This window comes from Columba livia, chromosome 1, assembly GCF_036013475.1.
Source record: "Columba livia isolate bColLiv1 breed racing homer chromosome 1, bColLiv1.pat.W.v2, whole genome shotgun sequence".
Classification (NCBI taxonomy): Eukaryota; Metazoa; Chordata; class Aves; order Columbiformes; family Columbidae; genus Columba; species Columba livia.
The window spans coordinates 77,864,728-77,881,868 of NC_088602.1; the positions used below are offsets into that span (position 1 = coordinate 77,864,728).

Consider the following 17,141-nt stretch of genomic DNA (forward strand, 5'->3'; position numbering starts at 1 on the left):
TTGCTTTCATAAGCTGATAATGCATGTAATATGATAAAACTGTATTCATTGCCAAATCTTCTTAAAGTTTTCAAATTATAAAGGAGGCATTCTGCCCATCTTTTGGAAGATTAATCTGCCTTCCAAAGTGGTATTTTTAGAATTTCATACCTTCTTTTGCTAAAGAATTTGTCCATCTTGTGGCTCTTCTTTATGTGTGGATCAGGTGTTGGGCATGAATTAATGAGCATAAATAAGTTATTTCCCTTTTTTTTAAGTCAAATAAGGATTTATTTTTTTTTAAAGTAGAAATAACGTTGCTTGGTCTTGGGGCAAAAAAGTAACTTGTTCCAGTTATATAAAGTGGTATTTGCCATCTGTATATGCATGTGACTACACAGAGTAATCTAAACTGGTACTGGGCAATTGAATATTGAGATCTTAATGCTGTTGTGTGAATAGTCCCATTTCTTGATGACAGATAGGAAGAGTTGCTGAGTCTCTGAAATATATGAGAGTACACTAAAGGTCTTTAGTTCACATCTTAAGAACAGGCTCCCCAGGGAAGTGGTCACAGCACCAAGCTTGTCAGAGACGACATTCTTAGTCATGTGGCTTAGTTTTAGGTAGTCCTGCGAGAAGCAGGAGTTGGACTGGATGGTCCTTACAGGTCCCTTCCAGCTCGAGATATTCTATGATGCACTCTGCGTGCACTGTACCCAGTGATCTAATTGCTTATTCTGAACCTTAGAAGCATAAAACTGACTGGGATTTAGGGGTCTGTAAGGAAATCTATTCCTTAGTGTTTCTGTTGTACATCTGATTTGAATGCATGTATATGTAATAAAATTTTGTTCTTGCCTGACAGAGATCTGAAAAATATATTCCAAATTGGAATCACTTTTAAATACTAAATCAGTACAGTGTTTTGATTTTTAAAAAAACCTATGCTTTTATAGTCTTTTGTTGCAACTAAAGGCAGTGTAATTTAATCTGAACAATACTTTCATACTTCAGTAGTAATTTGCATGTTTTATAGTTTTGTTTAGAAGAGACATGCTTGTGTATTTGCAACTGTCTAACCTCATACAGCCTATCAGTTTTCTTGAATCATCTTACTGCTTTAAAATGATAGGTTTATGGTTCTCAACATGGAGTAGAGATGTTTTCTTTCTAGGCTTTAAAATGAGAAGAAAGCATACGTGCTTTGGTTACATTCAGAATATATTTTTTGTTTGCAAGTGTTGAAACAGATAATCCAGGATGCATTAAAAATTGCTGGATGGTTTCTATGCTTGGTTGTTTGAGAAGCTGTAGATTTGTCAAAGTCACTTGTTACGGATTTACTTTTCAAGCTAAAACACATGATTATTTTGTACAGTTTTTATTTTTTTTTTCTGAAACTCTTAAGTAGACCTGATAATAGTAAAGATTTCATCTGTGGAGCAGACTAGTTTGCATAATCTTCTAATTTTTCAGTGTATTTTGAGAGAAGACCACTCAAGCAGAATACTGATGAAAGCTCATCTGAAATAACAGGAATCATTATATTAATCTTTTATTTTGCATAGTAAAATAAAAGCATTAATATCCTTGATCATTATAGCATAAAAATATGATAATTTCTGATATTCTGTCTTCTGTGTACCACTTTGAAAAGATGTACTCTTACTGGTTTTTTAGGCAGAGGAGGCTTAAAGGCGGCAGAGATTGTAAGTGGCTTCAAGGCTGGTGTGAGCCAGCCCTTTACCATACCTGTAGTCACGCTCTTCCTCCTTTTGACGCATTTATTGTGTTCCTGTATTTTTCTGTGACAAAGACGATGATTTATATACATTTAAAATAACAATCTTTTGGCAGCCCTGGGTATGGAATAAAAAGGATAATTCACTAGCTCAGAATGTTATGCTGGATGTTTTCATGCTAACCTCCTGCTTATATTTTAATGAAGTTCAGATGCATTGAAACATAGCTACTTGTTACAGAGTCAACTGTAAGTTGTATCAACTCTACAGATGTGCTATCCCATACTTACATATAAGTGTCATTCTCACTAATAATTTGGCTGTTTATTTAACATGTTTAAAAACCCAAGCAGTTAAAACATGTATATATATTTTTAAGTAATTCAGGAAGTGAAATGGGCTATCCTGAAAAGCTATTCCTGCAACAGCTAGCACAGTGCTTAAGGCTTGCTCATTTTTAGTGTTGATGTGCAAGCAGAACTTCTCCCTCAGTGAAGTGGGAATAGCTGCTGTTCAGAAACAGGCCAGCTATTAGTCACAGCTCAGCATCTTGGAGGATGCTTAAGTACTCCCACTGTTTGCAGCACCCTGTTAACTTCCATGTATGAAATTCTGGAAATAGGCTTCCCAATCTCCTGTTTTAAAAGGGTGTCATATTCTAGTACTTTAAAAAAACTCTTGAACAATTGTTTCCCTTCCTGCCAGCATCTGATTGTTTAAAGTGGTCTATGATAAATCCAGGTGCTTGAAACTGATCTAGTCCAAGGTCATCTGAACCCTTGCTGAAACAGATTTTCTGAAAGGTGTATTATACAAACTATGCTACAGAAATGTCATTTATTTAGCTGCACTTAATTACATTATAGCTTGGCATTGGTGGATCTTTGTGTCTTCTGACATCTGTGAGTTCAACAGCTGTACAAGTTTGCTTGCGTGTAGATGGTAACATTGTTGATCATCTTGGTTAAGTAAGATGAGTAATTAGAAATGAGCAAATCAGATAACACCCCCATCAGAAATGATTCAACAGGCCTCTTCCTGGATCAGTGTCATCATGTGTCTCAGCATTTACCTTCCTGACATTGGGTTGTATTTTTTGTAACCTTTATTATGTTTGAACAATAGCTCGATAGTGATACATAATTGGAAAAAGAAAAAAAATTCTTTTAGTCCTTTATGGAGAAGACCCCTTGTTGAGGGTTTTGATTGCAGGGTGACAATAAAACTGTGGCAGATGTATTGTTAACCTCCTCTCCCCCACCTTCCCCCTTTAGAGCCCCTTCCTCTCCCCCCTTCCCACAGAGAACAAGCGATTGGGAGGGAAAGAAGGACAGAGAGAAGAGAGTTGGAAAAATTAATGTTTTACTAATGCTACTAATAAGAATGGAGAAAATAATACAAAATATACAAAAATAATCCTGAAAGTCTCAGCAACTGCAGAGCCGGCACCCAAAGTCCTGAATTGGACTCTGCAGCCAACTGGAGCTGGATTCAGTCTCTCACTAGGCCTCAGTTTGCAGGGACGACTAGCAAGGTCCTCTCCTAATGTCGGCCATAAGGAAAGAGGGACGAGATCCTCTCCCACTTTTATATGAAGTATTCACATGAATGGAATGTTATACACAGTTGGTCAGTTTCTTGGTCACCTGTTTCTCATTGCCCCTCTCAGATGTGAATCTGTGCTTATTAATAACTTTGCGTTCCATTGCTATGTTTACCAAAACATGTATCTGGTTCTCCAGGAAAATGCAGCTAATATGAAGGCTTTAGCTGACAGGCAAATTCACTAAAAGAGAAACTTGTTTTTTAACAAAACCAGGGCACCCCTATACAGAAAGCTTAATCTGTGGTCTGCCTTAAATAACTGCCAAGTTTCTGAATGAGGAAGTTAGTTACTGTGTCATAAAACCATTGGTTTTTATCAGAAATTATGTCTCCAGCATAGTTTTTTTTTAGTCTTTTAATGAAATAAAATGATAGTCTAAATGTGGTTGTGCTTCATACTAAGTTTAGTTAATTCGCAGAAATCATAATTTTAAGTGTAGCTTGGAATTCAGCTGTGGCGTCTGTCACAGAATTTAATCAGGAGTGATACATATGGATTATAGGGTCTGTTTCTCTGAACTTGACTGAAGGAGTATTGGCAAAGTCAGGGGAGAAAGGAAAATGGGCATACAGAAACAGAAAGTCAAGTTGCAAATTTAAACTTCCTGCTATTATGTGTGATCAACTTTTCTTCAGGATCAGGGAAATAGTAACTTTCTTGGAGTTTAGTAGTGCTTTAATAGTTTCAGTCTAAACACCAACAAGGAGCGTGTCTTGAAAGGGCAGTATTTTTGTCCCTGATGCTCTGACTCGTGCTCTGACTCTTTCTGCACACTTGGTTTGAGGATTCATGCTCAGGGAAGCTGAGTAAGCTACACAGAAATACTTCATTGCAAGGTTGGTTTTCTGTTTGAAGGATCATTATCAGATGATTTAGCACATCAGAATGCTAATGTGATTATCAGACTTCAAACTATGCAAAATACTTAAAATGCTAGTGTTCCATATGTGAGAAACGAAGCTGATTCTGTACTGTGGTTTTAAAGCTCTAGAGGGGATTTAGAATATCCTGGTGGTGTGGGTTTGCTGGAGTTTGGCTTTTGTTTGCCTTGTGCAGACAAAGTGAACATCAGAGATTGTTTTGTGTTTTGTTTCTCCGAGTAGGTGTCACAATAGTAATCTGTGGATTGAAACAGGAAACATTTTAAATTCATACGTAACTAGATGGCGTAAGTCAGGAAATCATGTGTTGTCTGTTAGTTTGAGGACATTTTTTTTCTTTTTAATTTCAATAAAATATGGGAAGACAAATGTCTTCTGCTTTTTAATTTCATTATAATATGGGAAAATTATTAACTGAATTCTGGTAGCCAGTATATAATCCTAACAACAGATCTGCAGTTACAGCCGGGAAAAAGATTTAAATACACAAAAATATATGTGCGTATGTATAAAAGCTGTCTGTATGTGTTTATATCAATGAAACAAACTTCTCTGCCTGAGTATGGTGTCTCTACAAGCTGCTTTGAAACCCCAGTTGCAGGGTTTCCACATATGATTGTGGTGCTGTGTGGAGACAACTGACTGCTCTAATTCTCCTACTGGCGGCTGTGACCCTCTGGCCCCTGTTTCACAGAGCAGGCAGGGGCGTCTGGAGTGCCAGGCAGTCCTGCAGCCTGGAGTTGTTTAGATATCCTCACACGGGAATGCATTGTGCAGTGCAGATGTGTCCTTCATTAATGCACGCTTTGTGATTCTCTGGGCAATGCATGCGGAAATCCCAGCCTCCAGAACTTAATTCTTGAATGTTTTTGTTCCAACATTGAACTTGTCTCTGAACATGTCGAAGTTTGCAACAATTACAGTTAAGTTTTACATTATTTGTTATAGGTAATTGATCTATCTTAACCTGGTTTTATGCTGGTGTGTCTTAATGCAGAATTATTTAATGCTCTGAATTTTCTGAAATTCAAGGGTTCATAACTGAGACAAAACTGTAATAGAAAGGGAAAATCTGTTTGAGCTCATTTTTATTCACTCTTTTGCTTATCTGGTGCTGCTAACTACGATAACATCTTGGAGAATGCTAGCTGACAAGCAAACTGGCTTGCTTCCAGTTCTGTTTAGAGTTCAATAACAGCTGAATAGCAAATGACAGTCTGCACCCCAGGTCCTGTAATATAGAAGAAGAGAGAGTGTAAATACTGGGCATCTATTCCCCAGATTTACGTTAAGATAGTTACATTTCCATGATCATTTGAAGTCCTGATAGACTCATAACATTTGGGGAAATTTCAGGTTGGTGCATCCCAGTCTCCAGGTTGAGACAAAGATGGTATAAGCAAATGTCTTACTGCATAGCTTTTTTTCCTGTTGAAGTCTATAAAATCTTGTGTAATATCCTCATTCTGTATTCTTCGTGTTTATCTGAAAGGTTTAGTTGTTATAAGCTGTAAGCACTCGAATTTCACCCTTTTCCTTCTTACACCCTAAAGAAGAATATCTCACTGAAATAAAATGGGTTGTAGGGTGTAGCTGAAGGGATTGTAGCTGCTGTTTTAATTTCATTCTGTTCCAAAATATTACACATCCTTATTTTTTCCCAATGTTAATGAAATAATAGCTAAGAAAAGACATTATTCTGGCAACAAAAGCTAAAAGATTTCATCCTTGTCCTTTAGGCTAGACTTGTTTCAAGGTAGCATTTGCAGTCCAGGGGTATGACTCATTTCTGCAAACTTGAATGGACTTGTGGAACTGGCTGCAGCTTCCAGTAAACCTCTTAACTACGAATGCAAGTCCAAACATAGTTGGAGATGCTATTCTTAATCTTCCAAGTGCTGTATAAGTACCGTCGGGTAATAGTAGGGCTGTATGGCTAGTTCTAAAGGTACATTTTTGAATTCTCTGTGTGTGAATTTTGGAAATTTGTACAGACAGGTAAATTCAGCAGTTACATTACTTAACTGGCATCATCTGGAACGCAGAAATACTGTCTCCTGGCTTCCACTCTCTTCTAGGTCAGTTTAACTGATATTTCTTACAAAGTGTGAGGCACATTTAACATAGTAGTTCCTGTAGTACAGTTTTCATCAGAATGTTTTGTGGTGTCCTATACAGTAGTAAACTCTCTTCTTAGCTAGTGAAGTAGTTTATAGTAATTTTGTAAATATGGTGAAGGGGTCAGTTGGATCTCTATTCTGTCATATCTATGATGTCTTTGCTAAAATACAAATGAGCTAATAGAAATGCAGTGGGATGTGATTTGTGTGCACACTTGATGTATGGAATGCACTGCTTTTATTCTATGAAAGTGAGGACAGAACTGTAATGTATGAGCAAGATTTCTAGTCTTTACAAAGGTTTTTACTAGTCTTTACAAGGTGTCTGGTTTTGGAAGTTGAATGATTCTGGCATTTTCCTTCTACCCAGTCTAATAAATCATAAAATTTAACTCTCAAATGAAATTGCATGCATACACTTAAAAGTAGTAGTTGGGTTTAAGTCTTGTCAGGCAGATGTATTGGAAATGTAAGTCTCTAATGATCCCATTTTTTCAGTGTTAGCAGAATTGCACAGCTGAAGAATATCAGTTCTCTCCACCCTTGTCATTTAGACGTGTGAATGACTTCCAGGTCTAGGTCATCATGGGCTGGTTTTATTTAATGTATTTTAAACAGGTCTTGGGATCTGCTTTTCCATTATAACAATGCCCCTCTTTCAGCACTCCTGGTGAGCAGACTAATAAGCAGAGGTGGCTTAAAACAGGTTAACATGAGCATTTGATGTCTTGTGAACCACTTCCCTGTCTGCTGCAGGTCATGGCCCTCTACTCTGGGTAAACCAAGCTTGAGCTGGTCTGATCTTGGTGTTCCTAGTGGAGGCTGGCAGATGTTCAGGAGCTGTTTCATGAGCTGGCTAAACATCCCTGTTTCCAGAGTGGTACTGAATGCCTGCAAGAAGGGCAGCTGAGGGGAGCAGCACCTGCAATGTGACCTGAAAGCCAGGGCTCTTAAAGTAGGCAGCCAGGCCTGGTGCTTTTCACAGGGGGTCTTGCTTACTTACAGGTTTATAGGAAAAAGCACAGGTACCTATCACAAACCTTTCTAGAGCTGACCATTTAGAATGAGGTGAATTGTGCTTGAGAAGCACTTCTTCACTGGCTTTGAAGGCAGTCTCCACAGCTAGCTAAAACTAGAGATGGACCTTTTCTAAGTATTCTGACTTAAACAGATAATTTCACCTGTGTTGCCAATACTATATAGACTTATATTATGAAGTGCATTCACTCTCCTCTGACTGTCCTAATAACCACATGTACTTTACACATTTTTGGAAGCCATATTTGATGATTCTGTATGTGTGGTGGACAAGACAAATTCTTTAAAGGGATTTTAATACGATTTTAACTAACAAATGTCATAGTACAAACATAATTGACTCTTCATGTGTCCAGAAGTATTCCTGCTAATTTTAGTTCACTCCATCTTAAATTCTGGGTGGTTTTTTTTTCTTCTTCAGCTGCTGAGGCTGCAGTTATTCAGCATTGCAAAACCAATTTGTTTCCAGCATTGCATTATAAATTGCTAAGAAGGGAATGCAGGCTTTCTTTAACATTATTTTCAACTGATGGAGCTGAAAGACCAAATGTGAAGTTTGTTTTGTTTTCTAAAAAAAAAAACAAACCAAAACCTAACAAATTGGAAAAAAAAAACCCACACAACAATGCTGTGCAAGATGAGCAGGCAGGCTAATGATCACTGATTTGGGTTTTTTTAATGAAAAACATTTGTTTGGGAAGGGATGTCAAATAGTCTTGGTATTCAAAAGCATTCCTTTTGAATTGAACTTGTTCATTATTGTTATAATCTCCAAATAAGACAACTATTTTAGCCAGCTTTATGTATAAAAGTGAGCAAACATTTCAACTTAGTTCTGTGTCTTTATTATGAAGAAGAGTTATACATAGTTCTCAAAGAATCAGTTGCAAAGGCAGAAATAAGCCTTTGTAAGCTTCTTCCCTGAAAATAATAATAAAAAAAACCGTTCAATATGATGGAAATTGATCTACTTTCAAGTACAAATCCTTTAAAATGGGGTAGAATTTATTGAGGTGTGATTTCACACCTAGTTATATGGTAAGTATTCTCCCTGCTCTCTGCTACTTTGCACTTGTGAATAACTAGAAGTTACAAAAATGTGTACATCTTCATAAATTGCCTAATTGGTAGTCATTCATTTACAAAGTTATTTTGCAGGAGTAGGTTAGAACTCATTATATTGAGAACTGTACCAGTATAGAGTAAGAGTTGCTGCCTTGTATAGCTTACAAATTGATTTTTTTTTTCCTAAATACTAGGCTTTTAAATAAGCATTCCTGTTCTTAGAAGTGCTAAACATACGAAGATACTGCTGAATAAAGTGATATTTCATATTTCGTTTAAGACATCTGAGTTACCAGAATCAGAATCAAGTAATGGGTGGTAAACACATTCTTTTATGATTTGTCTTGCGGTGTGGCATCATCCTGTGAATGCTGTTTACTTGAGGAGTGATCTCTGGCATGAGCTTGTTTCCTAGTAGCATCTGCTGTCTTTAGTTAGATATGGTCTTCTAGGTATTATATAATTTTGGTGGAATATTTTTGCCACAGATGAAACTTTAATGCTCTGGATGGGTGTAGGGTTTTTGCTGCTTTTTGAATTTCTTTTCCTTCTGTGAAACAATAAATATGAAAGGTAGGACATCCTTGAACGTAGTCTGCAATCCTGTTCTTGGAAAGTAAGACAAGGGACAAACGTACATATACCTAAAATGTGGAAAAACAAATATTGATGGTTGTATGATTGCTGACTTGAAGAACCAGCAAAAAAAAAATAAAGAGTTTGAGACAGATATTAGCAAACAGGAACATTGAGACAGAACTGAAACCCGGTGAAAATCCTCAGGTCTGACAATAGCTGTTTATCAGAGTTACAGTATTACTTCTTGTAATGTACAGAACTCTTACCTTGCTTTATTTGTCCCTTTCTGTGTGGTATTGAATGAACTAATGTATCTTCTAAAACTGAATCATCTTTATATATAATTTGTTTGATCCATGCCAGTTTACCAGCTGGTAGATTTTTCTGCCATTGTGATGAAGGAAAAGATATGAAGTAATCTGAGTGGAGTATTAAGTCTTAGGAAAAAGAAACAGGCATCTTCTGTGTCTCAAAGCTGATGGTGTTGCCTATGACAGAAGGACTTGTGTCAAAGAAATGTACTTGCTGTCATACCGGTACGTCATTGCTGGTTTGTGTGGCCACAGCAGCTCCTGTGAATGCTCAGCCCTTGGCTGCAAGTCTGGAAGGTCAGTGGCTGATGCTATTTGCCTTCTCTGTATAGGAAAGGACTAATTGTCACCTTAGGACAAAAGAAGGATTGAAGGTTGTTGTGTTTGGGTTTTTTTGCATGTGTTTGTTGCAGTAGAAATCCAAACCAGTTATTTGAAAGCTGAAGCAAGTCTGTTACCAATTCTATACAAAATGGCTTTGGTTTTGTATGTTTTCTTTTCCTTGATGTGTTAAAGAGTGGGGGTTTTTGTTTGTTTTTTTGTTGTTTTGTTCTGTGTTTTTTTTTCAGTGGAATAGGAAATGGGGTAAGATGTAAGTTCTGGTCTGGAACAGGGGCTGTTTATTCTTGAATACTGGAAGTGTTTTGTAATAACTTGCTCTGCGTTTAGAAATAGGGACATTATGGCTAATATGTGGCATAGAAATAACAAAACTAATACTTCTGAAGTAACATTTTTTCTTCTTCTGTAGTGGTTGCTAATTTCAGGTACATTCAATATTACTGAGCTTGATAATATAGCTTTCTTTTAGCAGCATGCCTCTGGAGTGGGAAAGGTAACAATGTTCAGAACTCTTTAAAAAAGCCTTAAAGTTTACCACAAGAATTTAAGAGGGTAAGTCAGATGTAACTGAGAATTGTTGTAACATGTAGCTTTCTGTTAATTGCTTGTTAAAGTCTATTATCTGATTTCTTTACCTGTTGCATTTCATGGTTTTTCTTTTAATTGAAGCACTTCTGTGCTAAAAGGTAAAATAGCTGCAGCTTGGTTCTTGTCACCTAGTTTTGAAGATCAAATTGCATTATCATATGTTGATTTAAATATTCTAGCTCTAGTAATCATTGAGCAGTTTCAGCCAGTCATTCACAGATACTTTGTTATATGCAGTGAGGAACTTGTTTGACAGAGTTGTTTTTCGTTATATTGGAAACCCCACAAAAAGTATAGAGATAGTTGAGATAAATGTCAGTTTGTCTGTTCAATATTCTGGACTTGGATATTGAATCTACTGCGTAGGTGAATCTGAAGAAAAATAAGTATCCACTGAAGTTGTAGAAAATAATTTTGTACTGGAGTACTATTAACTTTCTGAAATAGTCATTTCTCATACCATCTGTGTTCACTCACCAACTGTAGATCCTCACAGATTGTGTTCCTTTTTAACATGTCAATCACTATCAATTACTTTGAAGTTTGAGTAAGTTACCTGCTGTAGCTGTTTGAATAGTCTTTGAAGGAGGACAAGCAAAGAGGATAATAAGTATCCATCTTGCATGAAATAAATTTCAGGACAGTTTAATGTTGGCATGTGTCGACAGTATTGGAACTTGCTTCTCTAGCTGGGCTGCAGGCTTGTACCAATGCAAAAACAATTCAGACTTCAGTCTTAGTTTATTATATTTGATCACTTGGATGACACAAGCCTGCACACTGCAGTATTTGTTGAGCAGATGGCTCATAACATTATCTATAGAAGATGGGAGTATGAGTGACTGCTCTCAAAATGCTCTTCGCTGTTTTTCTATAGAATTTTCTGATATATAGCTAGGATTATTTTACTTCTACATTTTATACACTTGTGTATAGGTATGGTGCAATAAGGACAGAGTTAGCAGTTTCATCTGTGGTATCATCTGAAAGGCAAATGCAGATAATCTGTAAGTCCTGCACTAGAGATTACTGTGTGTAAAACACTTTGTATGCTAAGAACTCAAGAATGAGTGGAATTTCAAAAAATTTCAGTGTTTCACATATACTGGTTTATTTCAGTGATTAGACTGTTGATAGGAAAGTATCAGTTCAGTTTTCCTGGTTGCTTGTGAGTAAACATTTTGAAAACTTAGTTGAGTATACAGTAAGTTAACTTTTTTCTGCTGTGTCTTTACAGGAGTACCAAAGTCAGATCTTCTACATACAAGATCTTTAAGGGGGCACAGAGACTGCTTCGAAAAATTCCACTTAATAGCAAATCAAGACTGTCCACGATCAAAGCTCTCTAAAAGTCCATATGCAGAAGTAAAAAATATCTTGAGCAAAAAAATTAACTGGATCATACAGTATGCACAAAACAAGGATTTAGACTCTGATTCTGAAAGCTCAAAACCATCCCAGCACCAGCTTTTTAACTTCAGACATCAGACTGATAGAAAATTACTCCCACAGTTTGATTCCCCAGTACCCAGATACTCTGCAAAATGGATAGATGGGAGTTCTGGAGGCATCTCTACCTGCTCACAAACTCTTTTGGAACAGAGTGAATCCAGTGATTTTGGACTTGGTGTGTTAAAAGAAACCGGTGCTACCTTCTGTTGCAGCAGTGTTTTGTGGTCTAATCGCAACCAAGCCCAGGAAGCTGAAAAAGCTGAAGACGATTCACTTACCAGTGTTCGTAGAAGGCATCCTCAATACAGCAGGGAAGAACGTGAGTATATATCTATTTACACATCACCTAGCAAGCAAGGGCATTCTCTGAAATACCTCTTGACTGCTTAGTGTCCCCACAGGGTATTAATTCACAGCCTGAAATGCAGCTTTTAACAGTTTGGAATTACTATAAAACCTGTGAAGAAAAAGGCTACGTGGCTAAGCAAATAGTGTGGAAGGGTTGGTTGGTGTGGGGGTTTTGTTTGGGTGGCGTTTTTTTTTTTTAAATTTTCCTGTTAGTTACACCCCAGTGTAATACAGGACATGCCTAATTTACACAAAGTGGTTACTGTTACGGTTGATTGCAGTCGCTTTAATATGTGAGCGCTGACAGTTGCACAGTCCTGCCTGTGGAGATCACTAAGTTCCTGAAAACAGCTGTCTCACTGAACTTGTGCAGAGAGCTGCCCTAAGCAATATGGAAATTACAGGTAAGGTAGCAGAGCAAACTTGTGAAACTACGTTAAAAAAATAAACATACATTCTTAATAGTAGTAGTTGTTCCTTGTGCATTTTAGTAGATTTTCTTCTTTTATTGAGTATAAGAAAATGGGAAAACCTGTATGCCACCATGTCCCCTTAAAGGCTGTAGCAGTAAACCAGAGCAATTCTTTTGATGACTGTGGTGATACTGAAAGCAGTGGAAAGTAAGTTTTCCCATTATTTAAGAAGCAAGTCACTAGAAGAAGTCTTTAGAAAAATCTAGGCTGTTGCAGTGTCTCTGGCATCAACCTACATGAAATGGGTTAGCAATAAGTTTCTAGAGATCTCTGCAGTTACCATTCTGCTTTTAGAACAGTGCATAGTCCTAAACTGGAATTGTAGATAAGGAAAAGAATTGGAGAGGATTTCTGAATTTCAAAAGACCTGAGAAAGAAGACAAAAATGGTAAAATATTCAGTGGAAAATTAGATAACGAAAAGAAGGTAATAATGGAATTCCGAATATTGGGAGAGTGAGGGGAAGAGGTATTATAAAAAGTTGGAATCAGTTAATCTAGGCTCCCTTTCCTTTTTTTTAATAAACTAACAAACCTGTCCTTGGAAGTTTCAATAATTTCACATTCTTTATAAAAGGATTTTATTTAATTGCTGTATGATGCTTTGTATTGTATTTGTAGTGAATTAGTAGTCTTAAAGCTATAAATCAGAACAGATATGCTGTACTATTTGACCACCTGTGCTCTGGAGTAGTAAATTGGGATTACATAGATCAGGACAGCAGTTAACAGAGGAATTATGAAAGCTTGACCTGGTTTATGAGGTTATCTAACTGAAGTTAGTGACTTGGAATTTATCTCTCTGATATCTGATTTTGGGACAGGGAGGCTATAAAGCCATTTTGAACATGATAACAGATTTTTTTCCTCTGTTATGACTGCATAATGCACTTTTGAGGCATTTTTGCTTTGCATTATAAGCATTTAATCTTTCTGCTGTATTTAGCTTTAAAATACATTTGTTTGGAGACTATGATTATATAAACTTTATATTTTAGAGAAAAACTTAGTCAGATTTTCTCTGACAGAATTATTATTGATACCTTCTCACTGTAGTACTTTCACTCTAATGACGTAGTAGTCTACTAAAAAAAACCCTATTGTTAATGTAACTGTAAATTGCTTGGCCAGTATTGCTTAAGAGTTGACCTCAGCCATGGATAGAATAATCTTTTGGCATTTAAATTCAGTGTTCTGTTTCTTCTCCCTTTCCCTTCTGTGGAAGAATTATGTGGCATGAAACAGTCCTGTCCTGATACACACACTCACACACAAAAGGTATGAGCATGGCTATCTGCTACCGTTGATGAAAATAATGAAGAAATGGCAAGTAACATTCTACCACTGAGTATAAAAGGTGAAAAAAAAAAATAAAATCCTGACATTTTTGTAAAGCTATCAATTGCTATATTAAATCAAATCAGGGTTTTCATGGACCTTAAAAATTGTTAACTTAGAAGTTGGTAAGGTGTGAGAAAGTAATTGCCAGGTGGGGTGGAGCACCAGTGTACCTGGCTGTTGGAGGAGGAAGGTGAATCTGTTTCACTCTTAAGTGGCCTCATGTCTTAAGTAGCAGCTAGGCTATCTTAGCTATTGCCAACTTCTTTGGTTTGGCAGTACTGACAGAAAGCTAATATCCCACAAGTGCGAGATGTGAGAAAAATTGAAAGAGAAAGCTTAGGATAATAAAATAGTCCTTACGCTTTCAGTTTACAATATATAAACCTCTTGCACTGAGAAATCTCTGAACAAAAGCTGCATGATTGCAACATAGGTTTTTCTCAAGTATGCAGTGAGAGCTTTGCTAAGCTGCAGCATTGTTTAAAAACAATATTTAAAAATTACGAGGTCTTTAAAGCTTGTGTCAGTGCCCTGTATCTTCCTGTGGTGATCAGGTTTGTTATTTTGCACCATGCTGCTGGGAGCATCTCCACAGCAGCCACGGCACCAACCTGCACCCACTGCTGCTGGGTTGAGGAATATCTTGGAACGTGGCCAGTGTTTCCCTGCTTGCTGCTGCTGATCAAGGGCTGTGTATGATACTTTCACAACTCCCTGCTCTGAGGTTTAATTATCTATTTTCTATAAGGATGATCAACCTGAGGTACAATGCTTTTGAATATAGTCTTTTAGTTCTCACTAGAAACATAGCACAAAAAAGTGAAAAGTAAGCATATTTTTACATGCTTGTCTTTGTATCAAACTAGGATTTTTTTTATCATTTGTCGCTGAGATACTTGGTGGAAACTGTATACATTATTCTTACATACAGAAAGCACAAAACTTCATAGCCACAACAGGTAGCCGCACACTGAAAATTCTGTCCAGAAGCTGTTTCCTCCAGGCTTGCAAATGTAGCAGGACTTACCTCAGAACTGTCCACAATTAAACAGGCACACTTGCAGGGGTTACACTGTGGAAACCATATTGTGCAGTAAGAGGAAGGTAAAGTATTTAAAGGTCTCAAGCAGTTTACAAGCAATTCTGATTTTGGACATTTTTGTTTTGAGGGCTTGAATTTCCAGACTTTTGACATTTAGGAAGGAGTTTTCCTATGAAGTAAATCCTTGTTTGTCAACATAAAAGAGAATTTTCAAACTTTCCACAAATGATGATAAATAGTGTTGCTGCACATGTGTTGGTTGTTAGAATGCAAATAACAATTCGAGAAACTAGGAGTCTGCTTAGGGATGCTTATGTGACTTTGGTATTAGTAATAACAAATTTATTGTTACAGTGACTATGATGACTCCTGGAGAGTTAAAGCAACTTAATGAAAAACTGCTCAAGGAAATCCAGGGTGAGAATTTTTCAGTACTCTTTGTTTTGTTTTCTTGTTGCTTTCTAATAAAGAAAATAAAAAAAAAAAAATCAAAAAATCAAACAGAAACCAACCAAAAAAAAAGTGACGGCTTTACAGTTTTCAGTTTTAACTGAAATCTGTATATTATGTTTCCATGTTAAACAAGCATCTTCTAGGTGCTTTTATTATGTAACCTCCTTGGGTAAAGCAAACTCGCACTTGAATACAGTATTTTCTTGAAGTTTTTTGACTGAAATCAGTTTCATTTTGAGTTATAGACTGATCCACCTTGGCTCAGGTCGCCTAAATCTCTAAACTGATTGTTGTGTTCAGTTTACAGTGCATACACCAAGCTGTGCTGAAGCTGGGAAAAAGGGATGTTCTTGTGCATGAGCCCACTTACATGTCTGTGCCTGTGTCATATAATGTCCAGCACTGCTGCTTAACTCTCTGAAAATACAGGGACCAAGGGCATTAATCTAATAACATTCTTGCAGATGTTTTTGAAGAGCTGACGCAGCAAGTCCAAGAAAAGGACTCTTTGGCCTCAGAGCTCAACGTCCGTCACATTGCTATTGAGCAGCTGCTGAAGAACTGCTCCAAACTGCCGTGTCTGCAGATGGGACGAGCAGGGATGAAACCAAATGTCCCCATATAAAGGGGATGAGGAGCTTCTACCCTGCTAGAGAGCTAACTTTGCCTAACAGCATTGGTAACCATTAAGTACAGCTACACAGATATTTAGAAGCTTTTGAGGGAACTTGGGCAGCTTTCTCTTTGCATTCATAATCCATGAGAAGTCTTATTCCACTTTGGTTTTAAGAAAAAAGGCAAATATTTTAGGTATTAAAATCTACTGTAATAAGGTTTATTCACACTTAGGGATTATATTTTTTTTCCCGTAACTACGCATGAGCCTTGAAATGAGTTTTGGTTTGTTGGTGATAATAAAATTGTTTCTAACAAAGAATGACCTGAAGTCTGTAACCCTGCCTCTTTCATACAGAGGAAGAATAATAATTTGAGTTTTGATCAGGTCTGATCATGTTACATCCAAGAGAGCTTTAAGGGGAGAACAGTATTAAGGAAACTCATGTTTTCTTATTTATTATGAGCAATATTTTATTATTGAAATTTTATACTAAATAAATATCACTATTTTAGGTACTTTTCCAGATCTCTTTATAAAATGTCTGAATTACTGTGTAATGTTCATGCCTTTGTGTATGATTGTTTATCCTTTTTCAGGTCTGTATCTTTCATGATACATTTAAAAAAACAAAAAAAAAAATCCTGTTTCCCAAAGAGATGAATTTCACATGCTAAAGAAAAAATGTTGTGGTGCATCACTTATTTTTATCAGCTTTATAACAGAAGAATTTGGTTTATGAGAGATGTTTAAAAAAACAACGGGGAAAAAAAGCACAGCACTTCCTTTAAACTACAAAAAAAAATTCATACTTTGGTTTTAATGCATAGAAGTTGAAGTTGTTTTATATGTGTGAAATTTTCAATGCTGAAAAATTCCTTTGAGAAAACTAAATAAATTTGTAATACTGCATTACCTTGTTATGTGTTTTTTATGAAGTTGGATCAGACTATGATAAAGTGTTTTCATTTTGAAATGCAAATAGTAATGATACATGATAAACCAGAATGGCCACTGCTTTTTTTAGAACCTCTGTATGTCTGCCATACTGAGAAGTCTTACTTAATCTTTGCCAAAATTGTCATCTGTAGAACTGGATTTGTAAAACTGAAAATTGCCTGGGTTGCACTGAAAAAGTTAGGAGTGGATGGGGAGAAACTTCC

At 36.6% G+C, this 17,141-nt stretch overlaps 1 protein-coding gene across 4 annotated transcripts in view; it reads left to right on the forward strand.

Annotated features, from left to right (window-relative positions):
* The window catches only part of C1H21orf91 (chromosome 1 C21orf91 homolog), a 44,815-nt gene extending 27,925 nt beyond the window's left edge, over positions 1-16,890 (forward strand). For 3 of the 4 annotated variants that reach the window (XM_021299562.2, XM_021299563.2, XM_065063639.1), the window contains 3 exons: positions 11,492-12,025; positions 15,264-15,326; positions 15,827-16,890. In XM_021299562.2, coding sequence (XP_021155237.1) covers positions 11,492-12,025; positions 15,264-15,326; positions 15,827-15,987 — 758 coding nt within the window. In that variant the 3' untranslated portion in view covers positions 15,988-16,890. Of the gene's footprint in view, positions 1-11,491; positions 12,026-12,335; positions 12,459-15,263; positions 15,327-15,826 lie in introns of all 4 variants that reach the window. The other variant, XR_010472810.1, reaches the window with a different exon arrangement.
* Positions 16,891-17,141: the final 251 nt, after the last annotated feature.